This window comes from Vulpes vulpes, chromosome 9 (genome assembly GCF_048418805.1).
Source record: "Vulpes vulpes isolate BD-2025 chromosome 9, VulVul3, whole genome shotgun sequence".
Lineage (NCBI taxonomy): Eukaryota > Metazoa > Chordata > Mammalia > Carnivora > Canidae > Vulpes > Vulpes vulpes.
This window is the reverse complement of record NC_132788.1, coordinates 81624274-81650149: the sequence shown is the minus strand read 5'-3', so window position 1 is coordinate 81650149 and position 25876 is coordinate 81624274. Positions and strand designations below refer to the sequence as shown.

General features: G+C 42.8%; 1 protein-coding gene across 14 annotated transcripts in view; it reads right to left on the bottom strand.

Moving 5' to 3' along the window:
* Positions 1–25876, bottom strand: part of CADPS (calcium dependent secretion activator) — a 456612-nt gene that overhangs the window by 151388 nt on the left and 279348 nt on the right. For all 14 annotated transcript variants that reach the window (XM_072720539.1, XM_072720526.1, XM_072720534.1 and 11 more), the window contains exons 9-11: positions 18742–18808; positions 9030–9138; positions 2501–2713 (exon numbers count right to left, since the gene is read on the bottom strand). In XM_072720539.1, the coding sequence (XP_072576640.1) occupies positions 2501–2713; positions 9030–9138; positions 18742–18808 (389 nt within the window). The remainder of the gene's footprint in view (positions 1–2500; positions 2714–9029; positions 9139–18741; positions 18809–25876) is intronic.

The window sequence follows — 25876 nt, the reverse complement described above, 5'->3', positions numbered from 1 at the left end:
TGCTCTCTAGGGATGATATTATCCACTCTCCAAATTCTAACCCTTAGAATCTTGCTTTGGGTGTCCCATTTAATGCAAGTTCCCTATGTCAACTAGGGTGGTGACATACATCAAGCTGATGTGCACTCAATTAAATCTTCCTGCTGATGCCCAATGACTAGGATTCTAATTTCATTGCTGAATGAATCCTAATCTAATGAATTTAATCGAGAGCCCCTATGTATTTCCACAAGGAGACAACTATCCCTTCCTTACAGCCTCCATCAGTGGATTTCTTTTTTTAATAGTGTCTGGTTTCCATTTACTTTTACTCCTGAATTTCTTCCTCTTTCCTATCCTAACAAGGAAAAAGTGAGGCTAATCACAAATGAAGCAGTAATCTCTTGATCTGGGTGGATGATGAACAAGAACACTGAAGGTAAGGTGAAATGACTTTAGAAGAAATTGAGATTCTTTGGAAATAAAACCAGTATTTTCCAAATACCACCTGAGATCCATGTTCTATGAGGTTGATTTGGATGATGATTATAATTAGGAATTTTCCTCCCTGATGTACAGATAATTCCATTTCAGAGGAATATGATAGGATGTGTTATTTCTAAATTTATTAAAATGGAGCCTCTTAGGCAAGGTGAAAGGATGGATTCCATCACAGAGTAGTTTTTAAAACAAATTAAATAAATTTTGGGGTATGTTTTATCTCAACTCATGACTTAGATGTTAGAAGGAGATGTTGCCCTGTCTCTTTATTGCTCTCAAATGAATCCAAGTGTCCTAAATGTTAGAGAAGGCAAGAAGATCATGGGGAAGTTGGTGGTGGTTATGGTCGGGAGGGCTGCCCTTACTCCAAATTCCTTCCTCAACCTTTGCCTCCTTCTTTCAGTTTTTTCTGCATGGAAACCCATGGTGATTGTATGATTGTCCACAATGTTCCATGGAGAATGCACCTTCCTTTAAGAAACTATAGGTACCAGACAGGAATTATTGGGAGGACCTGATGGAGAGTATTTCTCCTCCAAAAAGAATTTCTTTCCCATAAGCAAGGGAGTTACAAGGTTTAAGAACATACAGTCTTGTTAGGCAGAAATGGACATGACAGTATACACTGGAGTGAGAATTAACCTCTATTTTGTTGTTGCTGCAAAATCATTTGAATCAAATGCACATATTGTTTAAGAGTGACAGGGGGAGAGGCCATGTAGAGGCATTAGGGTGAAGGTCAAGTTTCTGCTGTGGGTTTTTGTACTTGCCTTCCCAGCTGGTGCAGTTCTCTTTTCTAAGGTACTGTGGAGCTGAATTCCTATCATTTGGGCTAAAGTTCAGATCATCTCTCGCTACCCAGTCAACACTGCATTACATTCTTCATAGTTTCTAACGTCTACAACTATCTTAACTTGTTTCTTGACTTGTGTGCTGGCTAGATTCTCCTACTGGAACAGAGATATCCTGAGCACAGGGACCTCAGATCTATCTTCCTCGTTTGTGTGTCTCATCAACCTAGACAACCTAGACAACCTAGACAGTTGTCTCTGTGAACAACCTAGACAACCTAGACAACCTAGACAGTTGTCTCTGTGAACGCGATTGAGTGGGGTCCAGGCTAAAGTAAGGCGTAATCATAACTATCGCTAAAAATGACTTGTACCTGAGTGATCCGCGAGTGACCTGATAGGGTAAGGTGGATGTCCCTGGTTAGGGTTAATGTTTGTAACTAAAATGAATCACTTTATTTGGTGCTATAGGTTTCCCGTGTTTCCATTTTCTTTGATTAAATAACTCCCTCCAGGTGTATGGTAGATTTCACCTTGCCCTCATGTATCAGAAGTATTGTGAGAAAAAAAAAAAAAGAAAAACTCCCCAAGGTAGAAAAAGTCATGGCAAAGGGGCAAGAAATGGAAATGGATGTAGAGGTAAAAGAAAAAACTGGAAACTGAACTGGGGCTGTTTAAACAGACGGCTTCAATTTTGAGTCCTGGTATATTTGCTCAGAATGGGATTTTAGGTACCATTTTTTTTTGTTGTTTTTTGTTTTTTTCCACTGCATGTGATAATGTCATCATTTATTTTTAAATGGTTCTAAGTTGCAGATTTAAATTTACTTCAAATCGAGCCCTATTTTAAAATTACTTTTAATAGGAAGAAATGAGTCAAAGACATACATAACCTACTATATTTGAAGGACTCAAACAAATACAAGTCTGGCTGTGAATTCCAAACTCTCACCAAAACAAAGAGATAAAAATCCACCTAAAATACATTCTCCTCTGTTTAGTCCTTGGGTGGGGGGCAGGGGGGAATGTCAAGTATTGCACTTTAAAATTACTTTCATCTAACATTTTGGTCCCCACTCCCCACCACCCCTCCAAATTCATATTTTTTTACCCCCAGCAAACATATTTTATGAATCCTTAACACAAAAGCAACTAGATTTTCTACTTCAACTTTGGAAAATTTACTTTCCTCTACAGAGCTATTGTAAACAAATGGCATATTTACTTACAAAATTGGGAGATGGGGGCATCCAGCTGAGGCACCGTCCCTCCCTTAGCATTGAGCTTTTGGACTTGGGTTGGGGGCACAGGCTTGTGTGACTGCCCAGTGGCCCGATACATGGCTTGGACCCATAAGATGCGATCTTGCTCGTCATCACTCGCAAATATCACGGTGTCTCCTTCTTTGACTGCATTGAAGAAGGCTCGGCCACCCTCTAAACCTGGAATAAAAGGGAATAAACACTATTAAGCTGAGCTGCTATGTTCTCAGCAGAACCAAGGCCCGAGAAAGGCCATTTCTGCTGCTTTTCTTTGGGCCAGGGAAGGGAGAATCTGACTCTAGAATGGGAACTCTGATACCCACTTGGCCACAGAGTGAAGTCGTAATTTAAAAACAGACATTCTGAGATTGGCTCTTGTCATTGTCTTTGTCTTGCTGGGGACAGAATTGTCAAGCAGGCTGTGTACTGGTGGAGTAGATACCTGCCTTTAAGCATACTATTATTTTTTTCACTTTTAAAAACAAACCACCACCACCACCACCACAAGAACATCTCGACCCCACATCTCCCTTCAGCTATTGTCCTATTATTGTTTGCTTTACAGTATAAGAGGAATCTCTACCAGTGCTTCTTAAAATTTTAGTGCCCTTGTGAATCCCAGGGGCATCTTGTTGGAATGCAGATTTGGTAAGTCTGGGTTAGAAGCCTGAGAACCTGCATTTCTAACAAGCTCCCAGAGGATGCAGATGGTGCTGGTCTAAGGACCACACTTTCTTTCCTTTCCTTTTTTTTTTTTTTAACATTTTATTTATTCATGAGAGACACAGAAAGAGAGGCAGTGACATAGGCAGAGGGAGAAGCAGGCTCCCTGCAGGGAGCCCAATGCAGGACTTGATCCCCAGACCTGGGATCACGACCTGAGCCAAAGACAGATGCTCAATCACTTAGCCACCCAGATACCCCAGGACCACACTTTTAGTAACAACAGTCTTTCTCCCCCTATTCTGCCCTAAACCTTCTCCAATCAGGCTGCTGCCCCATGGGAACTTGTCAAGGTCATCAGTGACTTCCACATTGCTGAATCCAAAGGTCAGTTCAGAATCTACATTTTATTCAATCCATGGGCTGACATTTGTTTTTCTTTGAAACACTTTCTTCACTTGGTTCCAGGTCACCCAATTTCCCTCTCTCTCTCTGGCTGCTACTTGTCAGTCTTGCTTGCTGGCTTCTCTTCCTTCTCCTGACTGTTGAGTGCCGTAGCATCCTGGTGTGTCCTTGAACCTCTTCTCTTCCTCAGTGATGCCATCCAGTCTTAAACACCATGCATCTGCTTATAATAGTCCCTACATTTCTATCTCCACACTGGGCCTCTCCTGTGAACTGCAGACCTGAACATCTAATGGTTGTCTTGACTTTGCATGGATATCTGCTAGACACCCCAAACTCATCATATCTAACACTGAACTCCTGATCTTTCTTCCAAACTCCTCCCTTCCTCAGTAGAGCTGAGCTCATCCCTCTAAATGCTCAAGCCCTCAGACCTGGGGTCCTTTTTGACTTCTCACTTCCTCTTACTGCCCACTTCCAATGGAATTCTGATGGTTTTACCTACAGAGCATTATACCAGAATTTGACCCCTTCTTCCACCTCCAGTGCTTGCATTCTAGTCATGGTCACCTCTCACATGGACTATTTTAATGGTCTCCTATCTTATCTGTAAGATTCTGCTTCATCCTCACTCTCTATAGTCGACTCCCAATGGCAGCCAAAGTAATCAGTTTAGCAAGAGTCAAATCAGTTTAGCAAGAGCCCTCCTCTGCTCAAAACCAGTCGATCCTCATTTCACTCAGAGGAAAGATCTAGGTTCTGACAAGGCCTGCAAGTCTCCACAGATTTACCCACTGCTACTTCTACCCTTGTCTCCTCCCACTCCCTGCTTTGTGCATACGTGCACGTACTTCCCGGTAGCCACACTCATCTCTTGCTGTTCCTCGAACACTCCAAGCATGTTCTCACCTTGAGACTTTTGCACTTGCTGTTTCCTGTGCCTAGAATACGCTTCCTCCAGATGTCTGCATGGTTCACATCATCATCTCCTTCATATCATTGCTCCAACATCTCATTCTTATTGAGTCCCTCCCTGACCTTTACCCCTCAGTTGCCATCCTTTTTAATCTTGCTTAACACCTTCTGACAAGAATTTACTTAACTTCATAAGGACAAGGAATGTCTGTCCATTTTGTTCACTGCTGTATCCCTCATGCCTGGAATAGTGCATAGCTTATAGTAGGTATTTAGCAAATACTTGTTGAGTGAATGAATGCTCTACAGACCATTGTTTATCCACGGATGACTCTCAAGGTTAAAATTTAGGGAGAGGTAGGTGGAAGCTTCTTTGGGCTCAGGCTACAGCTACATTGTGTCTGTCAATCTATTCCAAAATATTATAATTTTAGGTACACTTCTGGCTGGAAATAAAGCTTCCTTTCTCCATCAGGTTGCTCATCACCCTCCCAATTATCAGTTTAATACAGAGAGGAGAATGCGCAGAGTGAATAGCACCCCCAAATCTCCAAAAAGGCCCAGTCACCAGGTGGCTTGGTAGTTGGCATCGGGAAGAGATTTCTGGTGACGCTAAGACTTCTCCTTTGTGCTGTTAATGTTAATTCAGGCGTGTCTATCCCATAGACTGCATGTGTGTTGGAAATTCTGCACTTAGAATTGCCAGGGGCTCTTGAACAATCAACAGCTACTTCTTCGCACGGAGGGCATAGTGCTATAGCATTTTTAACAAAAGCTTTTTGGTAGTTATGATTAGGAGAGAGTATTTTACCTAATTTCTTATGGAGGGTTTTTAAATGTGTGGTTTGGATAGGATGATATCCAGTTAGCAAGCAAGGAAAATCTGATGAGATGAATGGATAGCATGATAAGAAGGCAAATCTGGAAGGAAAAGGAAGAAGAGCTTTGAGGAATGCTTTAAGCCCCGAAAAGTGAACATGAAGGAGCTAAAACAGTGAGTCAACAGACCTTCTGCAGCCTAGCCTCATGGTAACTTTTGGGATTAGCTACTGTGATGCTTGTCCAGTGAATGCCAGGCTCAGTATCACTGGAGGGTGATTCTCCCTGCCCTACTCCCTACCCTCCAGGACCTGCACCCAGGGGATGGGGAGGCTGTGTTCCTGGAGCTACTCTCGGAAGGTCAGTTCACAGGGTTGCTTTGGAAAGTGGAGAGGTAAAGGTAGAAAGAAACTAAGAAGTTTTCAGATTTTTATTTGATCCTCTCAATGGCCCTACAAAGTAAGTACTATCATTCCCATTTTATAAATGAGGAAACAATCACCGAGAAGGCTGTAACTAGCCGATGTACACAGAATAGGGCTGTAGGCATTGGAGCTGGGCTCCTAGCCCCCCTGTCCGGCTGACTAGTGCACCCCTTGTGCTGTACGGCCCAAAGCCCAATAGCATGGCCTGGCGCACAGCAAAAGCTCTCTGAGAACTAGTTGTTAACCACAGAATGAAGCCTAATTGTGGAGCGAGTGGAGCACAAGGAGAACTATGTAAAGCAGCAGAAGCCGTGGCAGTGACAGCATCGGAGAGCCACAGAGCTTTTTCAGAAGGCATTGGAGACCGAAGGCACACCAGTGAAAGCAAGGGGGGACCAGAACAATCCCGCTGAAAGCAACCCAAGGGAGGAGAAAGCAAAGTGAACAACACATGCTCCGAGGCAGCAGAGCTTTAGACAAGGCAGCGATTCCTGGGGACTGCGTCTGTGGGACATGACGTGTGACAGTGTGCAGGGGCTCTTCACGGGGAACCGGGGAAACAGCCCCACAGGTACTGACCTGTCAAGAACAAGAGGACGCGTCTGGGAAAGGACCAGGCAGGGAAGGTTGGCCAGCTCCCTGGGGGGGTGAGGGGGCGGGGGCGGGGGGACGGCTGTTCCAGCAAAGCTGCTTGGACGGCCACAGTCTATTTACAAGGGTAACGTTGTCCAGGGCTAAGTGTAGTTGCATAAACTGTGCCGTTGAATTATTCTGAATATCCTTTTATTTGGACTGAATTACTTAATCTAATAGGACTTGAGAGATCACTGTATACTCTCCAAACCGCCCCCAGGGAAACTCAAGGTGAAGCATTCTCATTTTAAGCTCAAGATGCATAGCCTGTATGTAAAATTCACATACAATTATTTACCAATTCGTCGAAGTAATATTTCAAAGATCCTAAACAGGTAGAGTTGATTTGGCACACAGGCTGGTGTCTGGGTGCCCATCTAGATCCGAGGCCGCCACAAAGGCAAGAACACACACGCCTACAAGGCTGCCTCCCCATAAACAATCTCCACCTGTGGGCTCCACCAACATCTGGGCCAAGCCCAGCACAGCGGGAACCGGAGGGACTCAGAAGTCCATCCCCGTTCGCACACTCACCTGTCAGGGAGAGCTTGAGGAGATTTTCGAATCTCTGAGGACAGTGGCTAAATTGTGCATGACTTCCATCTCCAGCTGGCAAACTTGACAGTGCACAGGAATCCTCGACAGTGCTTATTTAAATATAAGGATTCTGGCCTCCTCCCCTCCGGTTCATGGGTTAGGAGCGGGGCCCGGGAGTTCAAGGAGTCTTTAAGAAATTCTGAGTTAGACTTCTTAGGACAATTGGGAGTATTGCAATCTCCATTTTCAATCAAACATTTGGAGATAAATAGGACTTGGCACATGGAAGAACGGAAAAGAAGTTGCTTATCATTCTCCAGAACATAAACAACTTACTTTCCATGTGCATCCTTGGTAAAGGAATTTATAAATTATATCCCATGGGACCAATGTAGAAAAAAAAAAAAGAAGCTTTGATAATATATGTGCACAATTAACTTTTGTATGTATATAGAACAGCTTTCTCTCGGCTCCTGCCCTCCCCGTTGTGGGAAGAGAGTTCTGTTTTCCTACGATAAAATAACAATTCTAGCTTTGCAGTAGCAGTACACATAGCTATGGTTTACTGCAAGTGCCAAAGAATGACGTGGGCTAGACCCCGGGTTCCAGCTCCTTTTCTTTCTTTTCAAAATGGGAAGAGGATCCTGGTCTCTTTGGTGGGATTGTGGTAAGGTCCAAATGCAATCATGTGGGGGCAAGGGGCCTGGGAACTGGCTTAGAAGGAATTACCACCAGAAGATGCTATGGCATATCCTACGCACCTGGGGCCTTTTGCCCCCCCACCCCCCACCCCACTTTAAAATGCTGGTCTTGGGAAAGTTGGAATCTATTTTTCTGAAAGGAACTCAATGGTCTGAAAAGAATGCAAACTATTGCAGAAACCTGTGAGGGCCGGTTTCTTAATGCAGGAGCCACATCTTTTCAATGAGATGTTGCGTGAAATTGTTTCAAACTTGTAGGCTCTACTTATTATGAAGGATTTCCAGGCGGAGCCTTTAATTCTCGCCTTCTGTGGTCAGCTCTGTATCGTGCTTGCGCTGGAGGCAGACAGATTACCCAGGGGGAGGTGTGGGGACGAGTCCACACCACTCAGGGCTGGGACTCTGAAGGGGCTAATTTTCCTAAGCGGACTGGGCCTCAGGCCTTCCCTGCCACACCTTTTCAGGTTAACATTCCATCTTTTCTCAAACTCTGTTTTTCTTTTATGTGTATTTTGTTGCATGTGGAAGAGCAATATGGGAGTAGAAAAAAGGTTTTGGGCCAAATAATGCAGTATGGTTGGAAATGCTTCCCTTGTGCAGATTTGGCATAAAAATAAACTTCTCTGGGAGAGGGCTGTTGGTGCTTGTTGTTCATTAATATGCTGAAAAGATTTCGCACCCCCCCTCCCCATTTTGAAGGTTCTTTGAGGCTGATTTTTATTCATTTTTTTTCCCGGGAAAAAGATAAAATGGGTGGGGGGAAGAGGTGTGAGGGGGCAGGATGTAGAACTTATGAGAAATACTACCATTTGTGTGGTTCTTTTAGTTACATAAGGCTGAGGAGCTTGGATGTCTATGCTTGTGGATTGGTGTCTACTTGGGAAAGAAGAATTTAGGGAGAGCTTTCTTTTCAAGTGCCATCAGCTAACCTTGGATTGTAGTTAGCAGATACAGGACAGGCTCACTTAGACATGGAGACACAACACCCGCCAAGCCCACACATCACAGGTGTAAAGCACACACACTAACATACACACGTACATGCAATCCTTACTGTACATGTAAGACTCCCCCAGCAGTAATTTCTTTTTTAGCATTTTAGGTGGAGTACATATGTGATGCGGGCAGGGTTATGTGAAAGAAAAATGTATTATGTTTCCTTTCTGGATTTATAAAGATCGCTTGAGTAAAATCAAAGCCCTTGAATGGCATGGCATTCACTCAACCAGGATGGAAACTCCGTCAGCCCAGGGACTGTGGCCGTCCTGGTCACCCGCGAAGCCTGGGAATGTGGCTTGAGTGCCTAGCATGGAGGAAGTGCCCAGGAAATATTAGTTGACCCATGGTTCATGTCCAGGGAGAGTTCTGGGGTTCATAGCCTAGAGGGTGGGTGGGTACCTGGCTGGGGGTCGGTGTAGTCCACAGTGTAGCCATCCAGTTGTAGAAGTTCCTGAGGCTCCGCTTTTTTCTCCCGATAACTACACATGGCAAATGTGTATTGACTGACCTAGGGAAGGAAAGACATAGATTGTAAGGTGGCTCCCTGGGCCCATCGGCCCTGAAGAAACCCTTCCCGGTCAATCATGTTCTGGTCCCTGAGGCCCAGAACTTGGTAGCTGGGTTCCAAGTGAGTTTTGCTACCTCCTGGCTGTGAGACTTAGTACATGTTACTTAGCCTCTCTGGTCCTTTGTTACCTCGTATGTCGACTGAGAGCCTACCTCCTCACTGCCTTATGAGCTGAATGAGTTCACATGTGGAATGCACTTGGAATTTGTTCCAGGCACTAAGTTAAGTGCTTGATAAAAGTTAGTGGCCATTATATTGCTGTTTGTTATTTTAATTGGCTAAGTCATAGGAAATTGCCATTTTTGTAGGTCAAAATGGGTTAAATTGAGATGCTTGGGTGGCTCAGCAGTGAGCATCTGCCTTCAGCTCAGGACGTGAGCCCGAGGTCCTGGGATCAAGTGCCACATCAGGCTCCCTGCCAGGAGCCTGCTTCTTCCTCTGCCTATATCTGCCTCCCTCTCTATGTATCTCATGAATAAATAAATAAAAAATCTTTTAAAAAAGGGTTAAATTGTGGCAGTTTGATGATAGGTTTTATCTAACATTACCATGGCCCTGGCTGAGATGACCATGTTCACACAGACCTTTTGGAAAACAATTAGGGACCAGACACTCATTTATAAATGTCCCGACTATCTTTTGTTACCATTTTAGTTTTTGCATGCCAATTCTTGTTTCCCCTCTCCCTTCTCCTATGGAAGGAGTGCTTTTGCTTGCTTTGAAAAGTCTTGCATCTCAGACAAGTGCAGGGGTGACATGCTGTCACAAGCAATGAGTGCTCGATCGCTAGGTGCCAGTCACTGTAGAGCCATCCTCAGCTCCTGATGGCATGGCTGTTGTAACTGTCCCGTCTTCACTACCAATACTGGCATCCATGCCAGTGTTGGGCGGGTGCTCCACAGCTGCAGGCCGGCCTTGGGGACCCTGTCGCCACAGTGCATGCAGACCCGGCATGGATACTTAGCATTTTTACATCTGGCTCATCTGCAAGGAGTCTGTAGGAGAGTGAGCATCCTTCAGGGTCTGGGCTAAAAGCTTGTGGGCATATTTACCATCTACAATGTCAAATGTCTTGGAGAAGGAGTGCCACATCCCTTATCTCTTAGTTCCCTTTATTAAGCGAGACATTTCCAAGTGAACTTTGATCCCTGCTGGGGACATTTTTAGCCTCCTTCATGGTGAGATCTGTTTTTTTTTTTTTTTTTTTAATGGCAATGAGAAATTGGTGCTCTCAAGCCCTACACCCATCTCCTGCCGGGTGGCCTGGGGCCGGCAGGTCCTAATGGCAGATAAAGGAGAATGGTGTATCTACTGCTGCCCTCTGTTGGTTCCTGGTGACAACTTTCTTCATAATGCATAATGTGTAGAACCCATTCCTTATAGTGCAAAGCCTTGAGGGACTTCAGGGGAAATGTAAGGCCCCATCACGAAGAGCATTGCCATAAGTGGGCATGTGTTATTATTTGTAATAAGCAGAATAACCAATAGCATCCTCTTCTTCTAAAAAGGAGGGTTAGGAGTGCAAGTATGGAGGTCACATTGGCCAGGGGTCTCAGCTCAGATAAGCTACCACCTAAGTCTCAGTGTCCTAGTCTGTATTTTACTTGCATCTTACTCTTGCTGGGCAATTAACTGAACAATAAAGGGCTTTATGCACCATGTGCGACAATCCCATAGCAAATGCTCAACATACGCATTTAAATAAGCAGCTTCCTTGCATTTAGCACTAGCATTCTAATATAGGTAGTTGGGTGGGTATATTTGCCTTCTGGATTTTAAGTCCTTTGAAGATAAGCCTAGGGAGTCATACATCTTGGTTCTATTTCCCTCCTTACAAGCAAAATCTACCATATAAAGGGCATTTGCTAATTGAGTCTGATTGGTTCTGGAAAGTCAAGTATGTTATAATTTAATAAAAAGGTTTTTTTTTTTTCCTTCAAAATTTATGTATGTTATTCCAAGCACAGCACCAGGCCTTTCCAACTCATACTGGTCTGAATGACTGGTCTCCCAGGTATCCATTATGAAAGTGATCATACATATTGCTGGAATGTTTCTGTGGTGATTTTTACCTGTCTCTGGCAACACGAGTGATGATGTAGTTTGTTAATGGGATGATTAGCCAGAGAGTTGCAGAAACTAACTTGAGATCGGAAAAATATCACAATAGAAGGGTGTTATTTCAAAATTCATGCATTTACTATTGCTACATGCTTTGGGCTTTTTGGTTTTTCTTTCTAGTTCAAGTGCTTGCTTCCTGGAGCGCTGTACTCTGCTGCCCTCTCCTGGTAATATGGTGGAAGTTGTCCTGACAAAGTGGGGAGCAAAAACTAGCTCATTAGAAGCATTTTAATTGGGGATTTGGTGACTTTCTTTAGGAAATGAAGGCAGGGAAAAGATATTCTAATTATTGAAACTTTCAGGGGGGAACCTCAGTCTTTCTGGAGTGCTTGAAGGGTGCGGGAATAGCAAAAGGTTTGGGAACTTTTCTTGATTTTTTTTTTTTTAAGCTTCTACTAGACATTACTAAGTGAATGAAATGAAAGTTTCTCTGCCACAGTAAAATCTCTTGAAACTGTATTTGGATAATAAGTTCATGATATGGTGAGCACTATTGTAATGATGACTGAGAAGAACCTAGAATACATGTCAGAAGTCAGAGAGTTGGCCACTGCTGCCAGGGAGGCTGGCCTAGAGCAACAGAGAACAGAGATCTTGTGATCTCAAATGACCAGCAGACATCTGGAAGTGCCCTTTGGGGAGAAGGGTGAAAGGACTGCAGTGTTTACCTATTTGGGGTGTTCAGCTGGCAGTACCTTCATATGGAATCATGGGATTGGATGGGCTGTTGACACTTCTAAAGGTATAGGCTTCAATGTGACTGGACCTCCCATACACAAGGCATCCTCAGCTTATTTTCAGACACTATTTAAACTAGGAAAAGGTTTATTAATAGCGTTTCTTAAAGAGTGGACTGAGCTCATTTTCATTAGATTGTATGTAATATGTATGGGAGGATGGGGAAAGGTTATAAATGTGCAAATTCTGTAAGTCAGAACAACAAAATCTCAGGTCAGGGTGAAGTCTCAAAGACTGGTATTTTTTATAATTGCTCTAAATATTTCTTAAAACACACTCAAACTTGGGAGCCATTGTTTTAACGTATAGGAACTGTCCAGAAACTTACAGGCTGTCCCTGACTTTCAATTATATTTAACAACTATGGCCTGGATAAAAAAATAAAAGGGTGTGGTCCCCTGACTCTCTCTTCTCCTTCCTCCCACCACCCCTGGAAGATTGAAGTACTTGTACATACAATAATGATAGAGTGTATTTTTCTAAATTTCCTCTCTTTGCCTTTACCATCACTCCTTAGGAAGTGAAACTTGCTTCTGAACCTCAGTCACTAGCTTTCCCCACTTTCAGCCCATTCTATAATTTCTGTAGGGCTAACTGAGCCTTGTGCTGGAGCCAGGGTGGATGGGACATGTGGCCCAGGCCTAACCAATCAACATGATATCTCCTTGGCTGCAGTGATTGGTACAGGAATGGGCACATGACCACCTAAGACCTATGAAACCTCAATCAGGGAATGTGCTTGAACTACTGAGAATGAAAAGCTTTCTTTCCTCCAGGGCTGATAAACTGTTGTAAATCTTGACCTGTCCTGTTGGGTCAAATCTTGACCTTCCACAGCATGGAGAGATGCTGCTCGAGGGTGATGCCAACTCATTAGAGAGCACAGTCAAGAGATGTATTGGTAGAAAGTCAATGTCTTGATGGCTATGGTTGAGACCTGGACTTCCATGCCAGACGACTCTTTATTCAACTGCTAATTTAATGAACTAACCAACACAGTTCGTTCCCTTTTAAAACTTATGCTAGTTTGGGTTGATTGTTGTCATTTGCAACCAGAATATGAATAGAAATGCCCTTTAAGGCAGTTGTAAATTTGGATGGGAAAAATAGACATTCATTCAGAGAGTTATAAATCACTCAACTACTTACATGTTTTACAATTCATTTGGGGGGGTGTGTTTAAGTTATTTTAATATGGTTTCCCGGGTGACAACTGCTATATTCCAAGGCATTTTACATTATCTGACAATATTTTATTCAGATTTAGTGACTTTTCTGAAAGCTGGAGCAGTCAGAGTCTTTACATTATCTGTGGAGAGTAGGATATGGATTTAGGAACCATATTGGTCCTATCTAATGCAAGGTAATTGAATTCTAGAACGTTGTATATGCATAAATCTCCTTGGGGACTGGTCCTGCCTGAGTGCTTGGAATCATGGAAAGCCTTTGGAGTCAGAAGACCTACATTAGGTTTCACATTGGCTGCCTATTAGCTGTTGAACATGGGCAAGTTACTTAACCACTCAGAGCCTCGCTTTCTTCAAATATGAAATAGGATGAGACTTGTCCTCACTGTAGTGCAGAAAGGTTGTAAAGACCAACTTGATGAACACTTTATAAAGTCTAAGAGACTGTATAAATACAAGCAATTATTATAATTATTAGAAGAGCCACAGAATATTATGGCTTGTATGGTGCTAAAAGGGAAAAAATGGCTCAGAAATAGTTTGGCTGAAGACCATCAAAAGCTGATTTTAACCAGAAGTCTTTTGGGCATAGAGTAAAAAAAATTTTTTTTAATGGAATAAAATTAAATTTATTGACTAAAGATATTTAAAGATAAAAAGATCATAGTAATGAGACTTTCTAGCTTGGTCTGGATGATGAGTTGCTGCTTCCATTCTTCCTCTTACACACCCAAGTTGGGGAGCTCTAAGTAGAGCTCCATGGAATCGGCACCTTCATCATTAGCATTGGTTTGGTCAGAGTTCCTAACAATGATAATCAGTGTGCTTGGTCCTTCCCATGATATGTAAGGTTTAGAATGAATTTATCAGCAATTTCTTGATTTGGGATGCTGAGGACCCATTTCCCCTTAATCCCTGGGTTAGAGTTTGCAACCATGTTTTGAGGGGATTTACTGGAATTTAAAGGAACATGGCTGAGGAAGCTTTGTCATGTTACTTGCATATAATCATCTGTATAGCTACTCTGTCGTTCAGCTTCCCCAAGGGAGGGGAAGGCATAAACTCTGAGAAGGTATGGTCTAAAGAGGATGGGAACCTTTACCTTAAAAAGGACAATGACCACTGAGGCAATGTCTCTCTAAAGATAGTGTCTGGAAAACCTGCGTCAGTATCTCCCGGTGTGCTTGTAAAACATATAGATTCCTCGGCCTCATGCCAGACCTATTGCAACAGAATCTTCTGGATGGTGCCTTGGGATGTGGATTTTATTTATTTATTTATTTTTTGCGGGGGATGTGGATTTTAAATAGCACCCAGTACAGGTGGTTCAGGCCTATACTAGGAACACTTAAGTATCTGGCACAGAAATACCCCGTAACTGCCTCATTCCTTCCAACTTGGTGGCGAGGATGGGGGCGGGGGAGAGGGGTAGCCTCCAGCCACATCCATAATGATTTTAGCCCCAGTCCTTAAAAATGGGTATCGCTGCTTTGGTTCTAAACCCCACTGAGGATGTCCTTTGTCCCTGACTAGTAGGAAGTCCATTTACAATCTATCCGTTGGTTCCCCCAAGGTAGTAGCACTAAAAGGAAATCTCCCTTAGGGAGAATTTTAATAGCTCTGCATTCCAGACAAAAATGTAGATTCTGTGTGCTTGTCTGTGTGTGCAGTGGAGGGGGAGAACTGGGGAGTGGGAGGAGAGATGATTTTGAGGAGACTGGTGTTGGCTGTGTTCTCTTCCTCTTAGGTTTTTCAATCTATTTTCATTGTATTAAATCTAATGAGATTCATAATTGTGTTGGAAATTTTGTGTTGCAAACTCTCTATAAAAACGCTTTCCAAGACCTAACATCTGAGGAGAAAGGAATAAACGTTCAGGAAGTCACTTGGGTAGAGATGCTTCTTATGTGTGGTTTGCGCACTGGCCTCTGCAGAGCTTTCTCCAAGGCTGCCTGGGGAGTGGGAGGTACGCTGAGGGGACCTGCTTCCCTGCCCAGCTCCTTCACCCTTCCCCGCATTTAGCCAAAGTGCTTCTCCTGGTATCACTTTTGCATTTTGAGTTTCACTGGAAGGACTTGGTGGCTAAAAAGGAACTGGCGCTTGTTTGTACATCTGACCGGAATCAACACTGGGCATCTGTTAGGCGTTGATTGTAACTGCTCATTCTGGCATCCTTCTCTTCAAGCAGCCTGATAGGTCTTGCTTCCCCTGAGCTGGGCCAGAATTGTGACCTTCACCTTCACTCTAGCAACTATGATGGCACTGGGGTTGTTTCAAAGGAGGTGAGGTTTTTGTTGTCATCATGATAAAGCACCTGTAAAGGTGATCATTTAAACAATGGAGAAGAAAAGTGGGAAGAATCCAAAAATAATGCAGTATTTTCTAGGAAGGACCAAACTGCTTTTAGACATTGTTGTGGTGAGCAGGGACTTGTGACAGTGGGCTGTCCTGACACTTCTGAAGGCCACAGAGATTGTTAAGGGAGGAATCTGATTTAAGTTGAAACAGGAGTTTAAATTTGGAGGATCAATGTCCCCAACACACCTCATGGCTATTGCAAGTTCTGAGAATCGCATGTAAATGACACATATTGAAATCCTGAAATTGTTCTCTCCTGCCCTCTAGGACAGGTGCTGAGTTTTAGATAGGCTACAGGTGCCTTTTGCTGATTTCCACAAGTGAGCACAGAACTTGCTTTTTAGCAACTGTGCAATTCATACCTTCTTGAGGTAGAATGTTCAGTGCAAAGGCCCTGAAATGTCGGTGTTCTTGTTGTGCTGCCTAAAACAATCATTCTCTCCTTTTCAGTTCAGTACATATCATACAGACATGGCTTTGCTAATATTTTTGGCACATTTCCTCCTGCTTTTTTCCTGAAGAGTTTTTTTTTTCCTCCCTGAAATTGCTTACAAAGTAGGAGGTCAACTATTTCTCCTAAGTACTTTGTTATTTCAAAGATTTTCAGAGCAAAGTCCTGTGTCCAGTGGAGTAATAGCTGGGTACCTCAGACTGGGAGGGAGACTCCATGCCAAGGTGAGAGGGCTACTTGTCCCACTTCCTCTGGGAAGCTGTCACCAGCCACTCTCCAGGCTATATGATCTTTCCTTTCTCAGAGCCACTTGAAGCCCAGTCTGGGCCCTTCCTCTCTCTCTTCTTTTTCTTTCTTCCTTCCACCAAACATTGCCTGGATGTCTGTGCCAGATACCGAGCTAGAGGATGTGTATGTGTGTGGTGGGCAAAAGAGGGAAGGACACAAAGATGAATCAGAAACCTAACTGGCCCTGCAACTGCACATAGCCTACTGGGAGAGGCCAGGTCAATTCATAACAGATTCCAAGAAAGGCGGCTATGCCCAGTGAGAAGCACTGAAGGAGGAGAAACATGCATAATCCTGCACTACCTCTTGCTGCATTTTGTCTCTCTCTGTTTATAATACACTCTCTTTAGAGGGGACATCAGCTGTTTTCACCTTCCCAGCATCCATTTCTTTTTCTGGTGATGGCATCTTGATTTTGCACTGGAGAGACAGACAGTGGGACTGCTAATCAAAGTGCCATGGTCTGCCCCTGCTAATAGTTGGGTGTGTGACCCAAGATGAACTGATCTCTCCCTCGTATTTGGCCCTCAAGTGGAGATGCAAGGATAGAAGGCAGAGCCAATTTTGTCTTATGACCACATCAGTGACACTGGCCATGGTTCCGTCCACCTGGATTTCTGAAACCTACTCTGAGTCCTGTAGTAAGGATGGGTCATTCAGCTTTTGCAACAATCCTACAAACTACTCAAGAGCCTTCTAATATATTATCATTAATACCTTAGTTTGCTTGGGTCTGTTTCTGCTATTTGTATATACAAAGCACTCTGACAGATACCCTTCTGGAAGTGAGAGACCAGGCCTCATAGTTCTCTATGACCTACCAATGTGTCCTACACAAAGTAGGTACTCAATAAATATTGGTCAGGGGATAGTTTGAGGAAATGTATCGCCGGATGAAATGTCCTCCGTGGCAACAGAGGACATTATTTGGCAGGCTGGGCACAATTCCAAAGTTTTCCTTGGGCTCATTTATTCTAAGGTTTTGTTGTACCCTGCAGCAATCATGAAAGCAAAGATAACCTCTTTCTTTTAGCCAGAGAGATGTATTTTGCCTTAGTGGCACAGCAGAAACTTGACTAGATCTATAGAAAGTCTAGTCTTAGAAGCTCAGGGTTGGAAGAACTCTCAAGGCCATTAGACCTAAAAGGCAGCTGCTTTATAATGAAGTTTTAGAATTGGAATTGCTCTAAATACTAGTCAATGCTTAAAACTAACACAGTAACCCAATGAACAATGTTAGTCCCTAAACTATAAGTTGACTCACTTTGTGGCATCTTCCAGAATACAGCATGTGTTAATTTTTTTGTAAACTAACTTACAGTTTATATGCTTTGGTGGAGCCTGGAAATTAAAAAGAGGCAATGGCAAATTTCCTTGTAACCTGAAAAATCCTGATGCAAGAAGCAAATGAACCAAAATTTAAAAAGGCAGCGTAGATTCTCAAGGACAAAAATATCACTATTTCTGGAATTTTTTTCTTAAATAGACAAGAGAGCAAAGGTACTACTTATATATTACTTATGTATTATTAATACCAATATCTGCATTTACATCTATATCTTTATATAGATAGATGTTCCTTGCTGCATGGTTAATAATAGTCCCAACTGGGGAAGCCCACAAGTCCTTCAAAAAGTAAAATTCTACATGTATTTGAGCTTGAGCTATATTTATGCAAACATGGCAAAATGTCTACCATGATTTATGATTAAAACAACCAAAAAGCGAGCTGCAGAACAACACAGAGTTTGCAGCTTGCTATATATATATATATATATATATATATATATATAGCGCCTATCTGGAAAGATACATTCCAGACTGTTAAACATAGTTATAGGAGGTCACTTAAGAGTTTTGGAAGCCCAACACATCAAGAAGAGTGGAGTGCTCCCTGACAGGGAATTCAGTATCAAACATACTAGAGTAAAACAGGTGTCAAAAGTCCAAGTAAATTTTGACTTTTCTCATAATGAATATCTCAGTACTTTGAAGAATAGTAAATTCTTCTAAAACAATGTCGGTGCTCCTAGTGCCCTAACCAGCACATGCTTGCTACTTCCCTGGAGTCCTCCATCACTGGCGGCATGGCCGTTCACTCCTCCTACTTTTCTGATGTACTCCTGTATTCTTAGAATTTTAAAATAATGATCCTTTAATTTTGTAAAATTTAAAATGATATAAGAATAGGGAAAAGGAGTACAAGGGAGTGCTGTGGGTACGAGAAATGTCTACATCCCTCTCAAATGGGGTTTACATGCTTACGTGTAAAAATTCACTGAGCTAAATGCTTGAGCGTTGTGTGCTTTAGGTAAGTTATACCTCAAATAAAAAACATTAATTAATCCTATTAAATCTTTAATCCTGATGGCTCTTAAGATGGACAGATTGAAAAGTTACCTGGACCAGTACAAAAAACCTTTTCTTCCATCTCTTCCAGACATTCTTACCGATGGCCCATAAATACCTAAGGAAAAAGAAAAAGACCAGAGTTGCATTAATGCTTGAGTGACTGCACTGCTTAATTCACTTGACCATGAAGGTTGATAGTCATAAATAAGGAAATGCATACAGCTCAGAAACAGAAAGCAGATTTTGGAGCTGTGTGATTGAGGAAAAGGAACAGCAGGCAAGTTTCACTTCCACTTACAAAAAGAATTGTGGTCCCTCATCACATTTCACTTAGATTCGTTGATTGATTCCAGAAAGCCCCTTGGAAAATGTTCCATTGTGACTTAATTCTTGTATGTGCTAAAAGTCTATTAGGTAGAGAAACTCCTGCCAGGTGCTGCACAAGAAAGGGGAAGAAAAACCGCTAAATCCTACAACTACAGCTCCTTCGCCTCCTGTCAAGTCTCAGTTGGGAAACACTCCACCTCCCAACTTTCTTTGCTGCGATTCTATCAAATGCAGGGATATTACACAGAAGAAGTTTGAAGTCAACATAGAAAGTCCTCTCTATACCTCTCCTCCTTTCCCAAATGCTCTTCTGTTGGTGGAAATTAATCTTGATAACAGACAAATGAAATAAAAGGAGAGAACCATAGAGGCACAACTCCAAGCTATCTGGAGATTTTATGAGCAGTGTTACTAATTCATTCGTGAATTACTGCCTTGGCCTTATGGATTGCTGCATGCTCAACTGGCACTGATCAAGGAAGTGAGGTTTTCAGGCTCCAGTGGACCGACTAAGTGAGGAGAGATCTGGTCATACTCAAAAACATTCACATACTCAAATTCCAAAGCTGGCTTTACCTGCTATAGAAACCAACTGGACAACTTCCAAATCCTTACTTCAGCTGGCTTCCCTGCTTCACTCTTGTCCCTCTTCCACTCACTACACAGCCCACAGAGTGACCTTTTAAATGGGTAAATCGGATCATTAATACATTGATTCTAAGTCAGGATGGGAAATTGGGGAAGTGTTTTTAGGAGGGTAGAGACACAATTATATTTCTATTGAAGATGGTCCCCGTGGCTGATGGGTGGATAGGACACTGTGCATGAAAGGGGCAAGAGAGAAAGCAGGGAGATCGGGAGGACACGGTTGCCATGGTGCAGGTCAGGGAGGGAGAGGATGTTGCTTGGACTGGGACAGAGGCCGTGGCAGTAGTTGAATGGCTGGTAAGGGCCTCAGCCCCGAGGCCAACCTGGTCAGCTCCACTGTTGTGTGGATGATCCAGCTGTTATTCACTGTCCGGGGCAGTGCTCTCAACCTTCTTGAAATAATATATTAACATATTCATGACAAAAATTGACATAAATGGGAAGTATGGCCAAGGCTACAGATAGAGAGGGTTCATTAGTCTATAATTGTTAACAGTCCTGTTCTATTTCCAATGGTTACTCTGAGATGCTGGGCAAGATACTTAATTAACCCTCTGGTGTCCTAGAAAACAGGGCAGGGCCAGGAATGGTTCCTCTTGCACAGGGTCATTGTGGGGATTACATGAGTGATTCTTGTGGGGTATAAGTACGGAGAATGGCAGAAAGTAGATGCACAAGAAATGTCAGCCTGATTATAAACTATTTCTGGATACGGAGGAAAGCAGATCATCACTGGTAGTAAATAATAGCTAAATATGTGAAAAGAAATCTTCCAGGACAGAGGAAAATAGATGAAACAAAAATCAAATGAAGAGAGTGGGCGAACATTTCTGTATTTGTAGTAACGACTGGCAAGGTTGCAACAGTCTTGTGCTTTCTGGAATTATATCTGGCATTTTCTCTTTCCCTTTAATTTGAGCCCATGTAGAGAGATTCGGAACAGTGAACATCGACAGTACATCTGAAGTTTATAGTTTTAATTGCTGGGAATGAAAGCAGGAAAACGAGTATATGAAAACCCACAGAATGTAACTCATACCGAAGCATTAACTGTCCCTTTATAATAAAAATCCTAGCTACTGCTTGGCCACGTTTTACTAGTTTGCTGTGCTGTGTTGGGCACTTTCTTGAATTTAGTGTACCTCGCTGAAGGGGTCAATGCCTTGAATCTGGAGCCACAGAACCTTGCGGTGTGTGCAACCTCCGGTAAGTTACTAGAAGGATCTCTACCTCAGCCTTTCATCTGTGCAGTGGGGATGATAACAGCTACTTCGAGGATTGTTGTGAGGATAAAGAGTTGATGGAATCTACAGTGCTCAGAACAACCTGTGGCACAAAGTAAGCCCTCATTAGGTTTGTACTGTGTTACATTCCTACTCCTATTTTACAATCGAGGAAGCTGACGTTGCAGGAACATGCTTGGTGCTCCACAGCTGGGAAATGACGCTGCCAGAATGGAAACTCAGAACCGCTGGGTTCCACGGTACCCCTCCCGTGGTGCTATTCTTCTTCCCATTTTACATGATGATGAACGTCGGTGTCTTCACTGCAATGAGAACATGAATTGCTATTCCAATTGAACTTGCCTGGTGAGAGGCTTCTGAATGCGAAAGCTGAGTGGGATCAGAGAAAAATCAACAATCCTCCTTTGCAAAGTATCAGTTGGTTTGTGTGAAGGAGGGGCTTTCCCTCAGAGGTTTTCCTCAGAATTTATTGCTAATTTGGCACATACCAGAAGGTGTCAAAAACCGAGAAAAACTGAGGGCTGCACTGTATCATTTCTGTCTAGTCAGCTCCGGCTCTGTTCTCTGAGGTTGAAATGTGCTTGAGAGACAGTATGAGAAGTACCTGGAGCAGATGGGAGTTCTGTCCCTGTAGACATACAGGTTGCTTTCCCCTCTACCTCCTCACACTACAGGCAGATCTATCTGTGCGGGCATGAGTGGCCTTCAACTCTCTCTTCAGGCCACCAGGATTGTGGAAATGTGGATTTACAAATAGATAAATCAGCATTTCTAGTGCTGTGAGCAGAAGTTTAGCCTAGTGGTTATATCTCAGACTCAAGCTGGAAAAACCTAGGTGGGAATTGTGGCCCTGCCATCAACTGTCCTTTGGCTTAGCTGTCTTGTGCCTCAGTTTCCTCAGCTGTAAAATGGGGATAGTGTGTGAAGTTGTGGTGAGGACTGATGGAGAGCACACATGACAAGTGTTTAGCACAGACTGGCACATAGTAAGTGCTTGGTTATATTAGGCAATATTGTTGCTTGTCATTATCCTTGGTAGTAGCAGTAGCAGTGATAGAAATAGTAGTTCTAGTACAAGGAGCATTTAACTACCAACTGTGCAAAGGATTCATCTTTGGATTCTTGATTTGAACTTATGTTTGGCTTTGGGGTGTACATCTACTGGGAAATAAAGCAAGGTACATGTGTCTGGGTCTGGTCATATTTTGCCTTGTGATTCTAATGTATCCTTGCCAGTGGGTCACTGAAATCCCTGCCATTTGCTGGGGGCATATGGGTTATATAAGTGGCCAGTGTGAACTATGAAGGACTAAGCAGAGAAGAGAAAGATGCTCTTGGGTTTTCCAGGGATGTTGAAGCCAGCGTCCCTCTTTCCAGCATCCCATCCTTTCCAGGGATGCTGGCTTCAGCTTCCCTCTGCCCTGGGACTCCTTGGCAGGGCAACACCCATGGCGATGCGTGTAACTTGTCATTTGTATAAAAAAAAATGGGATGGTCTTCCTTCATCTGATGTTTGTGAATGTTAATGAATTAGTAACTCAGCTCTATTAAGTATCGTCTGTGCTTAGCACTAGGTGTACACATGGTAGGTGCTCCATGGCTATTCAGGGGAAATTTTATCGTATGTCTTCTCCCAGGATGCCTGGGGATGAGCACCCAGTGCAAGAAGAAGAGTGCTCCCCTCAGGACATCTGCCAGAATCACTTGCTCTTGGACACTGTACAAAGGGGTAAGGATGTCTGACAGGGACATGGAAACCAGGGTTAGGTTGAAGTTTCAACTTGGGGGGCCATGGAGCCAGAAGTCATGGAAGAGCCTAGAAAATGAGGAGTTGGTGCTGTTCTGGTCTAGGTGGAGATGAGGCTCAGCTCTAAGGGATGAGAGGTCTGCACTCGTTCTCCTCTGGTCCCTGTGCTGCCATGGCACCTAGCCCATCACAAGTGGTAATGAGGTGGGGACTTTTTTTTTTTTTTTCCTGCTAGAAATTCTTCATGTGAATTTCTTCTAAGAAGAGCAGTCACATTGAGATACAACCAAGATTCCTACTGGGAAGCATCTCTCCCCTACCCTTGGAGAGTGAACGAGAGCATGGAAGGCACTAAAACCCCAGATGCCTTGGTCTACTTGCAGCAGCCCAGCAAGAAGAAGCATGGGCTGGGGAGAAGTGCAATAAATGAGAACGCAAACAATGGAGACAATAGTCTCCACCATCAACCCTTCCATAGCTGTAGCCCTTATCATGTATCAGCCCCTGTTCTAAGTACTTTACATGTATTAACTCATTCAATTCTCACAAAAATCCTATGTGAGAAACCTATCATGACTTCCATTTTATGCTGAGCAAAACAAGGTCCACAGAGGTTAAGCAACTTGCCTACATCTGGTAAGTGGTTAGTGCCAAGGATTACATCCTAGATGGTTGACCTAATTAGCATTTGTAGAGAATAATACAATAAGGAAGATAGAATAGAATCATAAAAATATTCAACTAGTCGGGCAGCCCTGGTGGCACAGCCGTTTGGCGCCGCCTGCAGCCTGGGGTGTGATCCTGGAGACCCGGGATCGAGTCCCACATCAGGCTCCCTCTGTGGAGCCTGCTTCTCCCTCTGCCTGTGTCTCTGCCTCTCTCTCTCTGTGTCTATGACTAAATAAATAAAATCTTTAAAAAAAATTCAACTAGTCTAAAAGGCAAAAAGAAAGAGGAAAAGGGAACAAAGATCAGATGGAACAAATGGAAAACAAAAACACAAGATGGCAAATAGTAATTTAATTTAAACCTAACTATAGCAATAATTGCATTAAATACAAATAGACTAAATATCCCAATTCAAAGGCAGAGATCTTCAGATTGGATTTAAAAGGCTAGAATTGGCTCCACACTGCCTACAAGAAATGCACTTTAACTCTAAAGGCCTAAGTTAAAAATAGTAGGATAGAAGGGATTTATTATAATAACATTAGTCTTTTAAAAAGCTAGAGTGGCTGTATTACTGTCATACAAAGTAAATTTCAGGGCAAAGAATATTTTGAAGGATAAAGAAGAACATTTCATAGTAATAAAGGGGTCAGATCATCAAGAAGACATAATAACCTTAAATGTTTATGCATCTAAGAATAGAGCTTTCAGAACAATTGAGACAAACAAGGACAGAAGAAACAAATTCATAATTATAGTCAGAGATTGCAATACTTCTTTCTCAACAATTGACAAAAAATCAGTAAGTATTTGGACGATTTCAACAACACTATCAACCGTCTTAATCTAACTGACATTTATAGAAAAAAAGCCAACAAGGGAGATCAAATGGATGCCTAAAAAAAAAAAAAACACACTCAGTTAGGTCAGTTGTAGTAGTCTTGAGAGTCTGTACCAATTTGAGTGGTGTTTTGGAGACTTACAGGGGAGAGAGAAGTGTGATAGTTGTGAAGAATAAGAGGTCTAGAGCAGTGGCGTGGCTAAGAGAGCGGAAGAGAGAGGATTTTTAAGGAGTGTGGCTGAGACTTATAAACTGTATCCCCTTCAAGTTTTGTTGAAGCATAATAGGAAAATCAGATTTGCTGCAAATTACTCTAGGTTGGTGTACTGTGGTTCACTGAATGAATCCAAAATGGTATCAGGGGAGCTCTGTATTTCATTCAAGTTTGGGGTCCTTTGTTAAGGTTGAACTGGAAGGAATAACATGATTCTAGACCCAACTCCAATGTTGAATCTCATTTGAGCAAGTCTGTTCACCACTCCACATCTGTTTCCCAGTGTGTAAATTGGGATTCATTCATTCACTTATTCATTTACATAATGATTAGGTTAATTTATTCGACTTTTACTAGGTGGCAGGCCCTATAATGGCTACTTTGAACAAGGGAGGCAAATGTCCCTTGTGACAAGGAACTCACAGTTTAATGGGGGAAGAGAGACAACAAACCAATAAACAAGTAAATATGTGATGTGTGAGATGATGATAAGTGCTCTCCTGAAAATAAAGCAGAGTAAGAGAAAGAGAGAGGACACAAGTGGGCCAGGAAAGAAAGGTATTCTGATATGGTACAGAGATATGCAGAAATTGGGCTGAGCCATGTAGAAAGCTGAGTAGGGGAGAAGAGGCATCCAAGGCAGAGGGAAAAGTGGAGACCAGGACCCAGAGGTATGCACCTGGAGTTTTTTGGGGAAGAGCAAGGAGGCCAGTGTGGCTGGAGGAGTGATCAAGGTCAGATAAGGTAGTGGAGTCTTCATAGCCATGGTCACAACAATGGGTTTTACTATGAGATGGGGAATCATTGGAGGTTTTCCAGCATTGGAGTGGCAGGATCTGACCTGTGTGTTAAAAAAATTACTCTTGCTTCATGGTAGGAAACAGGCTACAGGGAAGAAGGACAGCAGTAGAAGGACCGCCTACAGAGTAAAGGAACAAGTGAAGGGGAAGAGGGATGGAGGCTTGGATCCAAAATGGTGATATAGTGGTGGTGAAGAGAGGCTGAACTCCAGATTTATCTTGAAGGTGCAGTGAATAAAATTTGCTGATGGATGAGATGAGGGGTGAAAGTGAATGAGAAATGTCTAAGATGACCCCATGATTCTTGGTCTGAGCAACTGGGTTAAGGGACAGGCCATTTATTAAGATGGGAGGATAATTATACCTAGTCCCTGTGAGGCTATTTCAGAGATAAAATGAGAAAGTGCCTGTGAGTACCCTTGCTGAGCTTGAAAACACCATACAGATGTAAAATATGAAAAATTTCTCTCCAAGGAATTGCTCATTGTCAAATAGGCCCAGACGCTAGTGTCTTAAGGCCAAAAGGTAATGTTGAATTTCTCACTAACATTTTTCTGTTCAATAAGGAAAGTTATTCTTGAATGGCCCAGTGGTTCACTCGAGGAAACCACAGTCCACCAACAAGGACTCATTCACAGTAACTCTGATTTTCCTTTCATGTTTTAATAAGCATGACAGTAGATACCATTTATA